This window comes from Lipophrys pholis (genome assembly GCF_963383615.2).
Source record: "Lipophrys pholis genome assembly, chromosome: 7".
NCBI classification, from domain to species: domain Eukaryota; kingdom Metazoa; phylum Chordata; class Actinopteri; order Blenniiformes; family Blenniidae; genus Lipophrys; species Lipophrys pholis.
The window spans coordinates 29,533,162-29,551,875 of NC_137638.1; the positions used below are offsets into that span (position 1 = coordinate 29,533,162).

At 42.1% G+C, this 18,714-nt stretch overlaps 4 protein-coding genes across 4 annotated transcripts in view; 1 reads left to right on the top strand and 3 right to left on the bottom strand.

Annotated features, from left to right (window-relative positions):
- Nucleotides 1-417: 417 nt before the first annotated feature.
- On the top strand, nucleotides 418-5,255 carry gucd1 (guanylyl cyclase domain containing 1). Its single transcript, XM_080467018.1, has 6 exons — nucleotides 418-802; nucleotides 873-957; nucleotides 1,584-1,749; nucleotides 2,617-2,708; nucleotides 2,797-3,038; nucleotides 3,617-5,255. The coding sequence occupies exons 1-6, from the start codon at nucleotides 796-798 to the stop codon at nucleotides 3,706-3,708; spliced, it is 684 nt and encodes a 227-aa protein (XP_080323144.1). The 5' UTR covers nucleotides 418-795; the 3' UTR covers nucleotides 3,709-5,255.
- Nucleotides 4,710-11,200, bottom strand: upb1 (ureidopropionase, beta). Its single transcript, XM_080467017.1, has 10 exons — nucleotides 11,008-11,200; nucleotides 9,839-10,010; nucleotides 8,476-8,563; nucleotides 8,298-8,392; nucleotides 8,068-8,226; nucleotides 7,794-7,963; nucleotides 7,066-7,147; nucleotides 6,272-6,314; nucleotides 5,736-5,890; nucleotides 4,710-5,565 (listed from the first exon to the last, which is right to left on the bottom strand). Exons 1-10 carry the CDS (start codon nucleotides 11,109-11,111, stop codon nucleotides 5,482-5,484), a joined length of 1,152 nt encoding a protein of 383 aa, XP_080323143.1. The 5' UTR covers nucleotides 11,112-11,200; the 3' UTR covers nucleotides 4,710-5,481.
- A 750-nt stretch (nucleotides 11,201-11,950) lies between these two features.
- c8h22orf15 (chromosome 8 C22orf15 homolog) lies at nucleotides 11,951-16,173 on the bottom strand (the record flags this gene model as incomplete). Its single annotated transcript, XM_080467461.1, has 5 exons — nucleotides 11,951-12,042; nucleotides 12,198-12,272; nucleotides 13,225-13,347; nucleotides 15,945-16,031; nucleotides 16,149-16,173. The coding sequence occupies 5 exons, from the start codon at nucleotides 16,171-16,173 to the stop codon at nucleotides 11,951-11,953; spliced, it is 402 nt and encodes a 133-aa protein (XP_080323587.1).
- A 1,029-nt stretch (nucleotides 16,174-17,202) lies between these two features.
- Nucleotides 17,203-18,714, bottom strand: part of pdzd2 (PDZ domain containing 2) — a 51,364-nt gene continuing 49,852 nt past the window's right edge. Inside the window, exon 26 of the mRNA XM_080467576.1 lies at nucleotides 17,203-17,623. Coding sequence (XP_080323702.1) covers nucleotides 17,427-17,623 — 197 coding nt within the window. The 3' untranslated portion in view covers nucleotides 17,203-17,426. The remainder of the gene's footprint in view (nucleotides 17,624-18,714) is intronic.

An 18,714-nucleotide genomic window follows, 5' to 3' on the forward strand; every position in this document is an offset into this window, starting at 1 on the left:
TAAACTCAGACTAACTGTCATTTCAAGCAAACCAGCCCCAAAACACGTTAACTTTTTAAAAGGGACTAATGAAGCTTCTGCTTGTATTTGTTTACAAGTTAGTTAATAAAGGAGTCATCTTAACAAGGGCTCTCTATTCACTAGCTGTTTAAAATAACTATAATATGTCATCACTGGGCGCCTCTGTCAAAGCAAGAATGTTGTAATGTGGTTTATAAACGCGCTGTATTTGAAATAAGTTAACTTTGGCTGAAATTGAATAATGAAGAGGCCCACCTAAGAAATGTATCACCAGCCGCTACTGCAATAAACATGCACAGACTGAATTAGGACCGTGGAGCATGATCGTTGGTGTGAACTGTTGCACGCGCTGCAGTGCCTCCTCCTCACCGCAGGGCGGCGGAGTAACTTTGTAACGACAACAAAAGCAGCGTCTCAGAGCTAACAAACAACACCTGAAGAGGAGCCTCTCGGGACAAGCGAGTGCCCCTAAGAACTCGCTAAAAATGACCTTTCTCTCTTATTTTTATCATCTTATTTTCTAGACGATAACTGTATGCCTTAGTTCTTGCACGTGCTGTGGATTTGGTCTCTCCGGATAAACAGCGGACGTGCTGACAGACTAGTAAACACAGTTAGCCTGGAGGCTAACCAGAACTAGCTGCTTGGAGGCTACTTTTCTTTAACTTCGTATCGATGAGGAAACCAAAACCCCTCAACCAGGGTGGTAAACAGCGATAACCAGCTCGTGAAGAGTTAGCTACCATCCGCCTCAAATAAAGATCACACAACAGAATGACAGGTGAGTGTGCTGATCATGTGTAGTGAGTAGCTCGGGGATGTTTGGACTTTAACTTGTGGACTCTTCTCAGAGGATGCCGTCCTGCTGAACGTGCCTGTGATCCGGCAGCTGTACCACTGGGACTGTGGCTTAGCCTGCTCCAGGATGGTCCTCAAGTAAGTGCACCGTAAAGTATTTAGATTCTGTCAACGTTGAAATCGTTGAAGCGGTGGGAGAGATCATCTTAGGTGTCCTGAAAACATCTATGTTCTCAATACTGTGTCAAAGTATATGAAACTAGATCCCAACGCCCTGAAGCTGAAAGTAAAACTCTCAGATGAAAACAAGTTGCTGAAAGGACGTTGTCAAGTTGAAGAACTTCTATTTTTTAGTGGTCAACCCCTATCTGTCAGTTTGTTTCTCTTTGGGGTCATTTTGTATTTTGCTGTTATGTGTGTTGTGCTGTCCTCTGCTTAAGGTGTTGCTCTCATTTCTATTTGTGTATTTCTGTTGTGGCTTGTGTCTGTTTTCTCCTCTGAGACTTCAGATCCTCGTCCTCTTGGACTTTTCACAAGTACAACTACTTCAAAGTTATGTCAAAGCTGCATTTTAACACTAAACTACCTAGTACCTCTTTAAATGTCCATCCGGTTGTGGTGTAAATGTGATGTTAAAAACCTGACAGAGTATGTGGTAGATTAAAGCAACTTTTCCCAACCTTTTCTGTATTTATTTGTTGGCAGCGTAGCATGATCGGGCTATTGTTGTCCTTCAGGGATTGACTTTGTGTCTGATTTTGCAGGTACGTCCACCCCGTCGGTGATGAGGAGTTTCAGAGAGCGTGCTGGGATCTGAAGCTCACAGAGAGCGTGTGGACTATTGACCTGGCCTACCTCATGAGTCATCTAGGAATCAAACACTGCTTCTGCACGCAGACTCTGGGCGTAGATAAAGGCTTTAAAAATCAGGTGAGCTCTCACTGAAGACCCCTACACACTGTGATCTCTGTCTGTCCCAGACTAAAGACAACAATCGTTGGAGAATCTGAGCGAAATCTTTGGTCTTGTCACCAAAGACAACCTGTGATTGAATTCAGACCGTGTCAGATATTTGGGGTGATGGTGACTGCTGCAGCGACGACTTTGTTATGTTTACATGTAGTATTTTGTTGGAAAATGAAAGACCATAACAGTAAATGTTAACCTAAAATGCTAGTAGATGCTAAAAAGTACTTGCTTCATGTTCCCTTTGCAAGATTATCATCCCAAGTTGGCCTCTTTCCTCGCCACGGGTCCATATTCACCTCCTCCTCCTATTTTTGGGATTTCTCTCCAAACACATAAATGCCAGAACGGCGAGGACTCCATTCCTCTGCGTGTTTAGGACGTGTTATTCTCTCACTCAATTCACTCAAATTAAATTCTGTGAATCCATCCCTTTCTCCCCTGCCACCGGTGTACCCCAGGGCTCTGTCCCGGGGTCCCCCCTCTTCACCATTTACCTCCATCACCTCTGTCATATCTTCAGCAAATTTAACATACATTTCCATTGTTACGCGGATGAGACCCAGCTCTACCTCACCAGTAAACCCTCACACCCACCTCCCTCACTGATTACATTTCTGAAGAAAAAAAAACCTGGTTCACCCTCAACTTCTTTAAATTAAACGGCAATAAAACGGAGATCCTCCACATTGGCACTAAGTCCTCTTTATCCAAAACCAACAGTCTGCACACAGCAAACTTCCCGCTGTGGCTGAAAGTTTTAGATTGTCTCACCGGATTGAAAGCTGTGTGCTTGTGATCACATCTCTGATCTTTCACTGTTGCTTGCAGTCCTTCTATAAGAAGCATTTTGACACAGAAGAAGACCGAGTGAACGAGCTCTTCCTAAAAGCGGAGAGCAAAGGTGTGGTGGTGAGTAAATGGTGAGTTAATCATTAATCGATAGACAACTTTCACCTCTTCCAGAGTCGATCTACTAGTGTGTGTGTGGGGTGTGTTTTCCCCCTGCAGTTCGGTGACAGTTCAGGAAATCCAGTCCCACCTGGAGCAGGGTCACGTGGCCATCGTTCTAGTTAACGCCGTGGTCCTGACCTGTGAGCTCTGTTCGCTCCCCGTCAAATACTGCTGCTTCCTGCCTGTGGGCCAGAAGTGCTTCTGCAGGAAGCCGGAGTACCAGGGCCACTTTGTGGTCGTGTGCGGCTTCAACCGGAGCACCGGCTGCATCTTCTACAACAACCCCGCCTACTCAGACCGTGAGTACTCGATATGTCCTGAGCACGAACTGCATCCATTTAGAAGTCTTGTAACCCTTCATACGACGCTACTTTAAATACCATTTCCTATTTTTACATTATAGAACTCACATATGCTACACATTCTACAACTCAAGAAGTAATAAACCCAATATGTTCACTTGCATGCTCAAAGGGTTAATACCCTTAAAATGACACGTTGAAGTAAATGCATCTCATTATCTTGTTACGTCATCCTATAGTATATATGCATTAGACTTTAAATAGTGGATATAGTCATCCTTGGTTGACTGACCACATGGCCTGGCTGCACATATGATCCATGTAGAGCTTTTGAAAAAGGAGTGATGGCGGTCAGAATGACAGAATCTCCCTCGAGGCTCATAAGTTGTTGAATAATTCATTTTAGATTAAAGTCACATACGTGTGTGTGTGTGTGTGTGTGTGTGTGTGTGTGTGTGTGTGTGTGTGTGTGTGTGTGTGTGTGTGTGTGTGTGTGTGTGTGTGTGTGTGTGTGTGTGTGTGTGTGTGTGTGTGTGTGTGTGTGTGTGTGTGTGTGTGTGTGTGTTCGTGCTCAGGGGTGTGCTGCACCAGCGTGGGGAACTTCGAGGAGGCTCGGCGGAGCTACGGGACAGACGAGGACATCCTGTTGGTCTTTAAGGAGAGTTGATGGACAGTCGGTGGATTCGTATTCGGTCCCTTTAGTAACATCCTCATGCTGCAGGTCGTCTCTCTCTTATGCCCCGCCCCACCCTGCTGTCACGGACCCCCCCACACACACACAGGGAAACCCGTCGGGGCGTCCCGGCGGTGCTGCACAGTTCTTTCACATTTATGTAGAAATGTACGCCGACGCTACGACTTGGAAGGACATTTCTTTTTAATGAGCAGATTGTTCAAGTGGACTTTATATTTGTTCTCGGTTGAATTTTATGGACTGTGGAGGCTCGTGGGCCGAGGAGAGGAACCTGGATGAAATGTGTGGAAACAGGGATCAGGATGAAACACTGCATGTGATTCAGGGCGGATGGGATTCCTGGACGAGCACGTGGCTGCTGGTCTGTGTCGTCAGCATCGCCTCCACCTGCCTTTTACTTTGTTTAGGGAAGAAACCGTCATGTTTTCAGCTCCGGAGGATTCCCTCAACAGGGAATACAGGAAGCAGTGGGGTTTCGAGAGACTCAGGTAATTAAGTGACATTTCAATGCAACTCTCCGTAGTGAATCTACGGAGTTCTATCTTTCCGCCAGAAGCACATGAACAGTTCAACACTTTTGCTTTTCCTGGTGGAAACGAGTCGGGTGAGTCGTGTCGTGGTCGCAGTGATTTCCTCATGTTTAATTTGGTATTATCTTTTTGCACTACACTTTTCATAGCAGGCAGAATTGTTATTTAAATTAAATTTTTTATTTTTGAGTATAATGAAATGTCATTTCTTTCTGGCTGTGCTTCAACTTGAAAAGAAAGTTTTTAAAATAGCTGAACCTGTATTTTGTATTGAACATAGAACTGTATCTCCTGTGCCCTCACCAGCCACTTTATCAGGCACACTTGTGGATTTCTAATGTGATCCAGGGCAGCAGATCTGCCTTTATAAAGGGAGTCTTCACCCGTTTGGCTCGTGAGGTTTTAATGAAGTAGCTATATTGTGAATATTCTGCGTGTAGATCGAACTGGACGTGTTTCTACTAGTGAATATTAGGAACGCCTCACTCAGCTCAAACCTCCAGAATGAAATCCTTTGTAAAAGCAGAATGTAGTTTCAGAGCGGTTGTACTTGGTCACTTTGGAATGCACATGTGTATTAGTAAAGTGTATGTTGTGAATAAAACATTTGAACAGAGCCTCTCTACAGTTTTTCTCCTCTTCTACAAGAGTGTGAAGAGGTCTGCACCCTGAGTTATGGAAACTTGAAACAAAGAGTGTGGTCACACCAGAGAAACTGTTCTGGTTACTGTGGTTTATTTATGGAATTATGTTATTACCACCTAAGGTCCTGTTCAGGCGACAAGGATTCAAGTAAAAACCCATCGTTATTGTTCAGAAAACTACATTTCCATGGAAAAATGTTTTTATGTTGGGCCACTAGAGGGTGCTGTTTGTTTTTCTAATGAAAATTACAAATCGATAATTCAGTGTACTTTGTTTATTTACTGCCAGTATGTTAACAAATCTAACACAAATCTTACAACTTCCTCCAATAAAGTTACTGACTGCAAAGAAAGTGACAACCTCATCAACATTACACCAAAACACTGACGTCGATCAAGCTCACAGGTACGGCTTGGAACATTTTTTGTGAAAAATAATCTAAATAGCAGAGAAATCTAACAACACTAATCATCAAGCTCCGGGCTCAAAGAGTCTTGTAATACCACTTTGTACCACTAGGTGTTGCAGTGAGTGCCTTGCAAAAGGAGAATTGATGACCGTGGATCGTCTGTTACTCTTTGACTATTTTGGGTTTGAAGTCGTGTCTCACGGCGTCTGTCAGCTCCTCTGCGTACTCGGCGTAGCGCCCGGTCATCTGCACAGCAAACAAGTCCCATTAGCATCGACTCCAGTCTTTTCCTTCGTACATTCCCCCAGAGGGGGGATTCTGCTGGGAAACAGGTGCTCCTTTTCTCTTTCCTCCTTGTAATTGTTGAGAATTAATCCGATCAGGAAGCATAAATTGAAGTACAAACGTCAGTGTACCTTGAAGCTCCACTTGTCGCTGACTTGTCGGTTCAGGTTGAGATCCATCTGGACCACCAGGAGCCCGTCCCGGGTCCTGGAGAGGCCCGGCGTGCGGCTGCCGTCAGGAGCCGCCACGTAACTCGACCCGTAGAAATGTCCAAAGTCATGATGAGCTGCAGAGGAAACCATGAAGCCAAACTCACACCAAACAGAGCTCTGCTTATGGTGACGAACACATCGGATTTAAAGAAACACATCCAAGGGTGACCTGGTTTCTTGATGTATCTCCAGTATAGTAATGCTTGGAAGAAGCTTATCCACCAATTTGAGCTGACATAGGAAACAAAAGAAATTGACAACTATTTGCCAGATAAAGAGATCAATAAACAGAGAAGGCCACAAACATGAGATAAAAATAGGAAATGTGTATTTCATTTTATAGTCTTTAAAGGACAATGCAGGGACAGTTGACCTCTCGGCAACCTCCAGGTAATCCTAACAAATAACTTAACTAATCCAGATTTAGATGAGCTCATGAGTGAATAACCTCTTACCTTTCTTTCCGTCGCCAGACGTGAATTCACTCTTGAAGTGCTCCTGCAGGAAGCAATGTTTTAGAATGATTCCAGCACATAACAACCCAAAGCGTCTCACAGAAGTGAGGAAATCATCACAGGTTTAAACCAGCTTTAACAATGAGAGATCAACATTTCAAAGACAGCTGTGATGGTGAGCAAAATACTAAAGCTATGAAGTTCTAATAGTTTCTTCCAAGTGTGAATAATAAGAGAAAAACATTCATGTGTGAGGCATTCTGTTCCTCCTGAACCAGGAACAAGGTGTTAAAACGTTTCCTCGTTTTTAGAGGATGAGTGTGTGACGCTCCTGAGTGGACACACTCCCATCTGATCTCCATTATAACTATGGAGATGGTAACATGCTGATTTATTAAATGTTTAAATTGAACTCTGAGAGAAAGAATAACTCAGGATTTCTGCCTTCATCTGCAAGTTTTGGTGTTATTAGTTTTAGAGGTGAGCTCTCACTTTTACTGTCTGATTTTTGTGGACCAAAGATAAATAAAAAGTGTCTCACTGTAGAGAATTGTGGCTTTCACACTCTCATGCTGCGTTCCTGTTCCTGTGTCTCCACAGTCTCACATTTTTATAAAGAACCAAGTCATTGAGTTCCAGTTTATTGCAACAAGATTCATAACAACCAACTAACATGAATTCATTCCGAGCTTTCAGAGACGTTTCACATGAATACATTCAACACATCTTCATTGCCTGATTATTGTTTCTTTTATGTGATCAGTGATCAGACACATGTCTTTCGGTGGACTCACCGTTCCGACGCGGTTGATGGCACACGTGAAGCAGTGGTTGGCTATCGCTGCGTTTCTGGCCTCGATCGGCCACATGGGCTCGCTGGAAGAAGAGAAGAAGATTACAGACCATCAACAAGGCCAATGATGGCCGTTTAGTAATCTAAGATCCATTAAGTCATATTTACCGAATCACTGCATTTTTGTTATGTTGACAATATTTTTCTTCTTTTTATAGAAATAAAAATAAAGAAAGTGTCTTAAACACTTTTTAACTAACTAGTGTTGAATTAATGCCTTTATTGTCACTATGTGCAACAAACAACAGAACTTAATCTTGTAATATTTCAGTTAAAAGTTGGGATATAGTCATAAAAACATCCCACTGAGCAAGCAACGTCCAAAACACGTCTGTCCGTCCGTCCAGGCCGTAATCTGGACGTCTGTCTGACAGCCAGAACTAGTTTGCAAATGACATAAAAATACTGGACATTATAAAAATAATTTATATACCGAGAATCAGTTGAAAGAGACGGGTCACAAGCTGAGAGAACTGAAGACAAATCAGGACTTATTGTTTAAAGATGAAGGAAATGAGGACTTCCTCTCTCTCCACGTGTCACTGTCATGCTGACCTCCTAATGTTGAGCTCAGGACTGAAGGACAGACATTCTGACCCCTGACCTTTAAGGGCTCAGGTTGTGTCAGGAAGAACGTTCCAGTGACTGCAGTGACCATCTGCTTCCCACCTGAGGTTCCCCACGGTGGCGGCCGGGTTGAAGATGATCTCGGCTCCGTTCAGGCTGAACATGAACCAGTTGAGAGGATGATGGCGTCCGTAGCAGATGTTCACGGCCACCTTCCCAAACTGCGTCTGGAACACGGTGTGGCCGGTATCGCCCTCCATGTAATATGTAGACTGTGAAGATTGGAACGCAGTGAACGCACATCTTCTCCACCTCTTTCCTGAATACTCATGTACTTCTGATGGAAACCAAATGAATTCATCTTTTCCCCACTGACCTCGTTGAAGTCTCCGACTCTGGGAATGTGGTTCTTCCTGCTCTTCCCCAGCACAGTGCCAGAGTTGGAAATGACCACGGCTGTGTTCCACAGCGTGCCGTGCAGCTCCTCCCTCTCCAGGATGGGAGAAATCACCACCATGTTGTACTTCTTGGCCAGCTGTCGACACAAACCACCAAGCTTCAGTTCTGCACAGTATCCCGTGAGGTGAAACCAGCAGAAGGCCTCACCTCCTGGCAGAACCGCGTGGTGTTTCCTTCCTCGGCCCACTCTGCAAACTCCGTCCACGGGTCTTTCTCACGGGTGCAGAAAGCAAACGGCATCGCTGAGAGGAACCACAGAGGAAGAACCGTGTGTTTTACTCATGGACTCGTCTCGTTTGTGGACGTGGCTGATGACCACACTTACTCCAGGTCTCCTGGAAGCAGATGATGTTCACACCACACATGGCTGCGACCTCCACTATCTCACCCACCCTGCTGTGCATGGCGTTGACCTGTCAGAGGAGCGGAAAGAACTTTACTGCAAACAATGATTGAACATATTCGTTCACTGCACGGACTCTCACAAGCAATGTGGAGTCTCCTGTCCCTCAGCTTCTGAACAACTTGATTGATTTCATATTAAAATGTGCTTGTGAGGTTTATACTTCTTCTTCAAGCTGCTCACCTTTTTAACAAATCAGGTCTTAAACAGAACCGCTGAATTATTAATCTCGTGCAAAAAAATAGAGCCAAAAGGTTCAAAAGACCTTGTTAGAGCCCGATGTAGATCAACGACCAGAACTGTTCTAAAATGTAATGTAATAAACCCAAAATGTAATAACTGGTTAATAATGTAACAAGACAATATTTTCCCCCTGATATTGTAATAATGTGAATACTTCATTAAGTGAGTCAGTGATCTATGGTTTAGAGTTGGGCTGCTTTAATTTTGAATAACAATGAAAGAATGAGTTCTAAAGGTTTGGACTATTTGTTTATACGTATAGATATATTCAGTTTATGGTATTAGTCATTTATATTCTTCTGTTCCCTATAACCTGTAATGGATTTCTCCACTCATCAGTACAAAATAATTTATATGCATTAAACATATTAAGATCAAATTAAAATTCTTATTAAATCTTCATACATTATCCACCAGTGATTACATTTTGGCTTTGAGTACATTATGTTTTATAACAATTTGGGTCGTTGTCACATATCGAGCTCTAACAGGCCTAAGTTTGAGAGTCGGGGCTTCATAATGGTTTTTATGGGGAAGTTAAACTGGTTTTCAATAACTTACAGGTGCAAAATAAGGTCAATAACCAAAGTTTGACTGAATATTTGTAGTGGTAACGATAACCTTATATTGGGCTGGTATTGAAATATTTAAAAACAAAGAATTTCAACACACAGGTGTTGTTAAATTGAAAAGAAAAAAATAAATCAACAAATTCTTGTTTTATATGCAAGAACAAAAAAATCTGTTGGAAAAAACCGATCCAAAAATCTGGTATTTCAAAAACTGTAGTTATTTATTTTATTTTTTATTTTTTTCAAGAGTTGTAAAATAATTCACAGTCTTGAAGTGTTGCTCTGATCAGTACTGGTGTCCTGCAAAAGGAAAGGCTTGATCATAAGAGTGTTTTGTAAATGTTATAAACTTCTAAGAGTTAATTTTCACAGCGAGCAGCTGGAAGTGATCCTATCTGGTTACCGTCGACACAAACACACATCAAGGAAGAACTATAAGTTCCATTTTAACTTCCTGGCCCGATCCTGACCTGGTCCAGGATGGGAGCATCAGTGGGCAGCACGATGTGGTTCTGGACGAGGCCCACCCGGATCCTCCGGGGGGGCCGGAGCTGTTCCTGTATGGCATCGAACCGGTGACCCTTCAGCTCAAAGTCACGCTCAGCAGCTGCTTCCACTGCACAGGCCGGCAGGTCCAACGTCCTAGAAGACAAGTGAGGATTACTACTTCACACAGAATTTGATTCAGAAATTCCTCCAGCAAATCATCCAGAAATACTTTAAATGGATGAAAAGGACTTTTTTTTCATAACTCTGCTCTTAGTTATGAAGAATGACAAATATATATATTTTTTAATTGTATTAAAAATCTATGTGCTCGTGTGTGTGTGTCTGTGTGTGTGTGTGTGTGTGTGTGTGTGTGTGTGTGTGTGTGTGTGTGTGTGTGTGTGTGTGTGTGTGTGTGTGTGTGTGTGTGTGTGTGTGTGTGTGTGTGTGTGTGGTCCCCTGCATTCCTGTCCAACTGAACGAAGTCCAGTCAGCAAAGCAATTATTTACCAGCAAGGAAACTACGATGGGACTGCTGTGACTAACTGACCCGTGTCTGTAGAGATCTGTGTCTGTACTGCATTTGACGTGTTTGTATGTAGTTGATTTTGTGTGTGTGAGTGCATACTGCGATGTATTGCACCTATCTATAAATAAACCTCCAGCTCAGTGAAGATGAAGTTGGTACCTACAACAGGAGTCTGTGACCTTACACGTGCCCTCAGTGGAGACTTGCTGCCTTGCAGAGAGAGAGTACCCAGCCTGCAAGTGGACTTTCAGGACACAAAAGCCCAAAGGGGTGCACAAGTCTGGTCATGCACACATTAACATACATTAAACTGAGCACAGAAACAACTTCAAGAGTAGTGTTTTCTCATGTAGTCATTGCCCTCACTCTGGACTTGCAGGATGATCTTTGTCAGGCCAGGTCCTTTGCAGGTCCTGTAACTTTCTGCTTGAAATGACTGCTTAGTAAGATATCTACCGAGACACAGCCCAAGCCAGACAATACACAGCCTGGCAACAGTGAACCTGTAAGTCTACACAAAGGGCAAACGATTCCTGCAGTTACGCATAAACCTGATGATACATATATATAAGCTGAAGTGCAGACTCAGATAAGAGTTTCGATTGTTTAATCTACTGCACTCACTGTGTCTCCTTCCCGAACAGGATGCGTTTGACCTCCCTCAGCTCGGCCTCAGGCAGATGAGACTCCAGGCTTTTCTCCAGCGATTCAAACTCACACGCCGACATTCCTGCAGAGTGTTTTGGTGGTTTACAGCTTCACAGCAGCAGCAGAGCTCACAGTCTCTGCTTTCTTCACTCTCACTCTTACATAATGTGCAGTGGTTGTGAAAGAGCAGCTCGTCATTGGTTGGTCTGATGTGTCCTCCCACTTCTCCAATGTCTGTCTGTCCATGTTTGCTCTGATTGTCAATGTAACACACTAACTTTTCTAGCTTGCTGATAAAGTTATGACCGTTTGAATGATTTTTCAGATGTACTTCCAACACATTTGTACTCCAAAAAGAATGTTTTTCTAATATAAGAGTTTGACATTTTACTGGACTTGGCTTGAAGAAGAGGTCCAACTCTATTGTCGGTCCTTTTCTTTTCTAATACAAACGAATACAGATACACATACACTCTGCTCAAATACACAAGTTTACATTTACACGCTATTATGGCAGAAGTTTACTGTTCCGACCTACTCAACCTTAAATGTGGCCCCTGAACTAAAACCTGTTACATCAGAAATGTGATTTGACATGGATACATAAAAGTAGTGAAATGTCCTGTAACAGGTACTTTTCTACAAAGAAACAAAATAGTATTACAGAGGTAATGAAAATGTGTCGACAATCTTTTATCCCAATTTCATTCGAACGTAGAAATTTGTAGAAAATTGTTTAATGCTGTTCAAAAGAGTTTCTTGTATAAAATTGAGACCTGCCTACACCTATCTTATTGTCTTGAGGCCTTGACACGTTTTCTTTCTCACTATAGGGTTAAACTTTGTAGGAATTTCAATTAATTCCCCATAAAGGGTTAAGAAATCAGTGATCACAGAATCTGTTCCATTTCCTTTGTTTTTATTTTTGATGATTTTTGCTCATCCTTTTCCTCCCTCTTCGTCGTTTTCCCTCCGGCTCTTTGTCAGGGTTTGACAGTTTCCTCAGCAGCTCTGTAACAAGACAAACAGCGACAAACCAAATGATCCCGATCGGTCAGCGATATTCATGTGGTGCACCTGCAGTTAGAGTGTTGGCCACCAGTGGGCATCAGAGAGCCCTTGTGAGGTTGTCTGCCCCTTCAGTTTAAACCTGTCCACTTCTTCACCTGTTAGCTCGGGATGACTCTGGCTGCAGTTGTTCAGGAGGGAGATATATTGGGGACTCTCAGTATCACCATCGCCTGAGGGGAAGAAAAGAGGTGAAGATTCATTCAATCCGAATTAGATCTCTCATTCTCTCATTTAGACGGCTGCCAGTGGACTATGATGGCTTCATATTAAAATGTGGCTCAATAGGGAGTCTCTACCCTGTCAGCTCCATTGAAACACCTCCATAAGGTATTTAGTGAACACTCAGTACAAGGCATTGTCCAGCGGTCCATCCTGCCACTTCAAGGACTTACAGCCATTTGATCGTGTTGAAAATTTAGCAAAAATGGTGGAGAACTTGTAAAATGCAAAGACGAGGAAAGATCTGGATCTCATGTGATTTCAACTCGAGTTGTAATGTGATAATAGCCAAATGCTGATCAGTTGTAATGTGATATTAGTCAAATGCTGATGTGTTCCAAACCCAAGCCATTGAAAACATCATGATGACGGCTCAGCTCCAGTGGGAAAAGCCTGTTAGACGTACATGTCAGTACATACCTACAATAATGCCAGTTTTCTTATTTCATGCTTGAATAAAAAAACTGTATTGTGAAGCAGTCTGCTTTGTTTTGTCCTATTTTCAAGCACTTTGTGATTTTCATGTGTGAAAAGTGCTACATAAATAAAGAGTAGTAGTAGAATAATAACTTCATTTGAGCAGAGGCGAGAGGACAGCCTTCCTGCAATGATATTGATTTACTTATTTGAATTGATTAAGTCTGGTTGTATTTTAGAATATAAGGGAATTGTGAACTGTACATTGAGTTATTAAAAGACTCCTTTAACACAGATGATACCACATTATGTGTCTAGGGTTCCAATAACCACAAACCAGGAAGGACCCATATGCACCTTTTAAAATACAACCTGGCTTACAGCCCAATCCTCCTCTGTTGAGTTGAGCTGATTAAGTTTGGAAAATGTGTTTCTGATCGCAGCTTTTGTTTCTGTGAGGTCTTGTTGATGGATGGAGACGCTCACGGCACACTCGCAGCAGGACGTAGTACTGCCGCTCCACCAGGACGCTGCTGGCCGGAGCCCAGCTGTGCTGCTTCTCCTCCAGATTCATCACCTTGCCGCTGCTGCCCATCACATCCACACACTCTACAGCAGGGACACACCATCAGTCAACACACAGGGAAACAGGGCCAGTGTGGAGGCCGTAAGTCAAAGTCAATTCTGCAAAACATTAATATCACCAAGAGGGTTTCTTTGCCTGTTATATCAATTGTGAAGAGAAATGTATTTGTGGGATGAGGAGCAAAGCTGATGTGTGACAAACTGGACTAAACGTCCTTTTTAACCTGGTTGTTTGGTCACTGTGGTTCCCTGTGAGCCAGAGGTCTGCTCTGGAGTGCAGCATCCACTAAAGCAGGGGTGGGGAACCCTGGTCCTCAAGAGCCGAAGTCCTGCACGTTTTCAATGTGTCCTCGCATCAACACAGCTGACAGCAATTATTGGCTCGTTATCAAGCTTTCTGCAGCGTTTCATCATGATAACTCAGGTGTGTTTGAGCAGGGAGACATGGAAAACATGCAGGGCTGCGGCTCTTGAGGACCAGGGTTCCCCACCCCTGCAAGAATACCTCAATAAACATTTAACTTAGCTTTATTCTATTTACACACAAGAGAGGTTTTCAAAAGGACTCTTAACTCTTGGCTAAAAAGAGTACTAGTAAAATAAAATGAGGAAAAATAGATAAGAAATGGGGCATAAACTATAGTAGTATAAAGTATGAAATAGCAATTTAAAAAAATGAAAAAGAGTCAAATTTCGAGAAGGAAAAAGTTCCAAATGGGGGAAACAAACTTCCAAAACTCCTGAAAAAACCCCAGAATGTTTAAAACTGCTAAGATATCAAAATTGTCTGGAAAAAGAATGCTGAAAAAGAATTACAACTGCTAAAATCAGGAACAAAAACAGGTTAAATGTCATGTTTACTATTCTGAATTATAATTGGAATTTGATAAATGGAGTACGTGTATCAAAACTATGAAAGTTTAGAAGCTGCGTTCACCTTGTTTTAAAGGTTAAATGTGTTTTGCTGCTCCGGTTAAAGCCGACTCAGCGGAAAGTCACAAAAGTGGCTTTTTTGGTCCTAAAAGTTGCAGAGCCCGATTCTAAGCTGATCCTACAAGTGTTTGATGGGTCTGGACTTCTAGAGAGAGAGAGATGCCTCCACACACTATCACACAGCCTCCACCAAAAGATATCAGTGGAACACACAGTCAGCAAAGAGTTTGATGTGTATTATTCACGCTCTGAGTGCGATAAGCAGAATCTGCACACATCATGCTGATGATAAGTTGCATGTTAACACCTGGGAGCACAAATCGCTCAACACTGCAGGCAATAACAAAGAAAGTTCCACATATTCACCCAGAAAATCCATGTTTCTTACAAAGATGGCCCCACGTAACAACCAATAAACTAGTAATTACCTGTAGTTTCACCATTTGGGCCATTTAGAATGTAATAAAGTCAATAACATAACAACTTGCTCCACTTTATCCATTTTTGATACACAAACTGCACAAAACCTGGAAAAAATTATTTACAAGAAATGCAGTTACTAGATATTTATGTACTATTAATATATCAGGTAACATGTAACTTCAGCTGAAGTTATTGAATCGGTCGTCAGTCTGGCCGACGTTCTGAAGCTCAGCTCATTTCTCACAGTGGAGTCACATTAACACAGTTTTAAATACACTGACATTAGAAAAGACACGTTTTTAGTTTTTTTTCTAACAACCTTCTATTTCTTTCTTCAGTAATCAGCAAAGAAACGTGTCAACTGTAGATTTATCAGCGCTGGTAATGATCCCACCCCAAGGCCCCGTTTACACCACGCTTCAGGGGAAAGGGCCTCGTTTTGTGTTTTTGTTTCAGAAAAATTTCATGCTTAGGCTGCAACATTTTCAAAACTATGTTGGTTTACATGGCAAACGGCAGAAACCATGAAAGTGATGTAGTTTCATGTTGGGCCACTAGCGGTTGGTTGTTTTTGTAATGAAACCACACACACATGCAGCAGAGCTTTAAAGCTATAAATGTTAATAATGGGAGAACGCAAACATTCACAGGGACAGACGACAAAGTTTGATCGATATTACGGTGACTGTCAAAATAAAAGTACCAAGTCCAGGAGAATCTGGCCTGGAAGTCATGACACTGGAGGAAACCATTGTTGTTCTTGTCAGTCTACTGAGCATGTGCAGAACTGCTAGTCACTACGGCTGTGGTGGACATGCACAGCAGCACTTTTTCAGAAATTTTTTCCTCATTCACACTAAACGGAGTCCGAGTGTTTCTGAAAAGTTCCACTTTGTAAGAAGTTGCATTTTCATTGGCTCCAATCACCATTGTTGTGTGAGCAAACCCCAGAAACATGACGGAAGTTCTGTCTTTTCGCTTGAAAGCGTTGCCGTGTAAACAGGCCCTCAGCTTGTTCACAACATAATAACTTTTTCAATGAAGTTGGGAGATAATTAATTTTTTATTGTAAGTGTGAACCAGTTCTGCCCAACCTTTTCTGACCTCTAACACTTGTTTTTTCAACACTTCATGAAAGCGTCTTCTTACACTGGATTGATATCTTGTGGAGTAAAAAAACGATTTGACAGTCCGGTCAAGTTTAAGTAAGAAACAGAGAACACAAGTACAAAATACTTCCAGCAGTGTTACCAGATGTTCAGTACCTCTGAAGTCCAGGCCGCACCGCTCCTTTAAGTGATGGACGAAGTTTATCAGCTTACAGTTGAGATTCACAATTTCCATCTGTCCGTCTGCACAAACAAAAAGATATTTGTAAAATAAAGTAGAGAGTGCATAGAATTGTTGCACGATCCTCTGGTGGTCAACGCTGGCTGTCAAACTTCACCAGCAGGATTAAAGAAACTCACCTCCAAACAGAACGGTGGCAAACATGATCTGAGCTGGTCGACACACTGCCAGCAGTTCTGTTCACACCAAAGAAAGCAGGGAGTACGTACACACACACACACACACACACACACACACACACACACACACACACACACACACACACACACACACACACACACACACACACACACACACACACACACACACACACACACACACACACACACACACACACACACACACACACACACACACACACACACACACACACACACACACACACACACACACACACACACACACACACACACACACACACACAGAGCTGAAGCTCTTAAATGATGAGACAAAGCTTCTGCTGGTATCCAGGGAGTCTGGACACACAGACAGACCAACACGCTGCACTTTATTGGACGGTGATGTTGAGACTGGAAAACAGGAGGAAAAAAAAGTTTTATAATTCTTTGCCACAGAATGGAAAGAATAAGAGTTAGGATTGAATGAGTACATCTTCTTCCTACTCCTTTTCGTGCATGTGAAAAACACGGGCACATATGGGGTCGACCTTTGTAAATTGTTTATGTAATTAGATGTTCAGTTTTGTTTTGTTTTTTTGTCGTTTAATTTTTTTTTTACATGTTCAAAATACATTTTTTTAAATCAAATCAAATCAAATAACCCAAAAACCTTACACTCAGGTATAATCCACTTTAGATTTAGTTGTTGGAAAACAGTGGGATATGTTCCAAACCCAAAATATGAGTAGTGAATTAAACTTTGTTGTTGTTGTTGCCGCTGCAGCGATCTCAAAGTTCTTTACATGATCGAGGTTCTAACTCATTGAAGATTGAAGATTGAAGATTAAATCCCAGAAGCTGGAGCTGGCTGAAGAGAGGATACCTCACAAAGCAGGAGGAGTTTCACCTTAATTAGGTTAAAAAGTGTTTTTGGACTGTGGGAAGAAGAGTACTGCGTGCAGTATCCAACTCCATACTGGTATCGGTGCACCACGAACGTAATTGCTGAAAACACAGACGTAAAGAAATAAATCACACCCATGTTGTTGTTTTTAATGTTCCAAAGAAGATTTAATGTAAACAAACGGCACTTCTGATTCAAATAAATTCATCATGGTACACCATAATAGTCGTCTGTCCAATCCGACCGACCCAGCAGAAACATAGAAACAGACCAAGCACAAAATGTCAAAGTCCATAAATCAACAGTTGTAAGGTCTTGTCCTCCTTGGTCCTCGCTCCTCCCCTCCAGTGCAGGGCTCCTTCACAGCAGAGCTTTCAAGTTCTTGGCAGCGTTTCGCTCCCTGCAGGCAGCTTCTTACTCAGCTTGCGTACGAGGAGGCGGTTGGGCCCTTCACTAGAGGCTTTGAGAATCTTCCAGGCATCGTGGTGCATCAGGCCCTCCAGAGAACAGCCGTTGACAGACAGCACCTCGTCACCCACTTCAATAAGTTCAGACAGCTCTGCAGCGCCACCTGGAGGAGAAGCCGTGAGAGAGAGAGAGAGAGAGAGAGAGAGAGAGAGAGAGAGAGAGAGAGAGAGAGAGAGAGAGAGAGAGAAAAGGAAAGAAAGCCTCATCAACTTATGGATGGATGGATGGATGGATGGATGGATGGATGGAACTCAGGAGAAAACAAACACACAAATTTCCGATTGCAAAGAAACTGAGCTAAAATTGTTCAATATAATTATATGTAATTGTCAAAATAAAAAAACTACTAAAAAGATTGTGAAAACTAACTCAGATTCTCCACTTGAAGCCTGTTACAACGGTCTTTTTTCTTACGTACTTAGATTGGATTCAACTTTACTGACTACAGTTGGCTGATATTCCAGACTTGGGTCAGCTGCAGATATTCTGAGCTGAAACACAAGAAAAGATAAATGCTGACATTTAATGTGCTTAAATGAGGCAATTTTACTTTACTGGAACCAAAACCTAATATTGTTCTCATCTACGATAATAAACTCTTGGAATAGCAAACATGATTTAAAAAATACATAACTTTTGATCAGGGTCATTTGGGTACTTTCTTTAGTCAGTTTGATTCAAAAAGCGTAAACACAGTTGTTTGCTTGTTAGCTTCACCCAACCATTAATCATGAGTGGAAGAAAGGCTTTTGTGTTATCATTCATATTCTCTGAAGAATGGCCAAGAAATCATAAATTCTTCCAGAGTATGTAAACTTATGAGCACAACTGTAAGTACTGTAGTGCTTCCTACTTGAGCATCATGCTTCAACAGGCCCAAGCAGTTAGGATGGGACAAGGACAGATACAGATATCGTCTGCGTATGGAGTAAATCAGCCTGTATGACATTTAATAAATACTTGTACAGGTACTTCTCAAAAAATTAGCATATTATGATAAAGTTCATTATTTTCCATAATGTAATGATAAAAATTAGACTTTCATATATTTTAGATTCATTACACAAAACTGAAGTAGTTCAAGCCTTTTATTGATTTAATATAGATGATTTTGGCAAAAAAGTAAAGAAAAACCAAAAATCCCCATCTCAAAAAATTAGCATATTTCATCTGACCAATAAAAGAAAAGTGTTT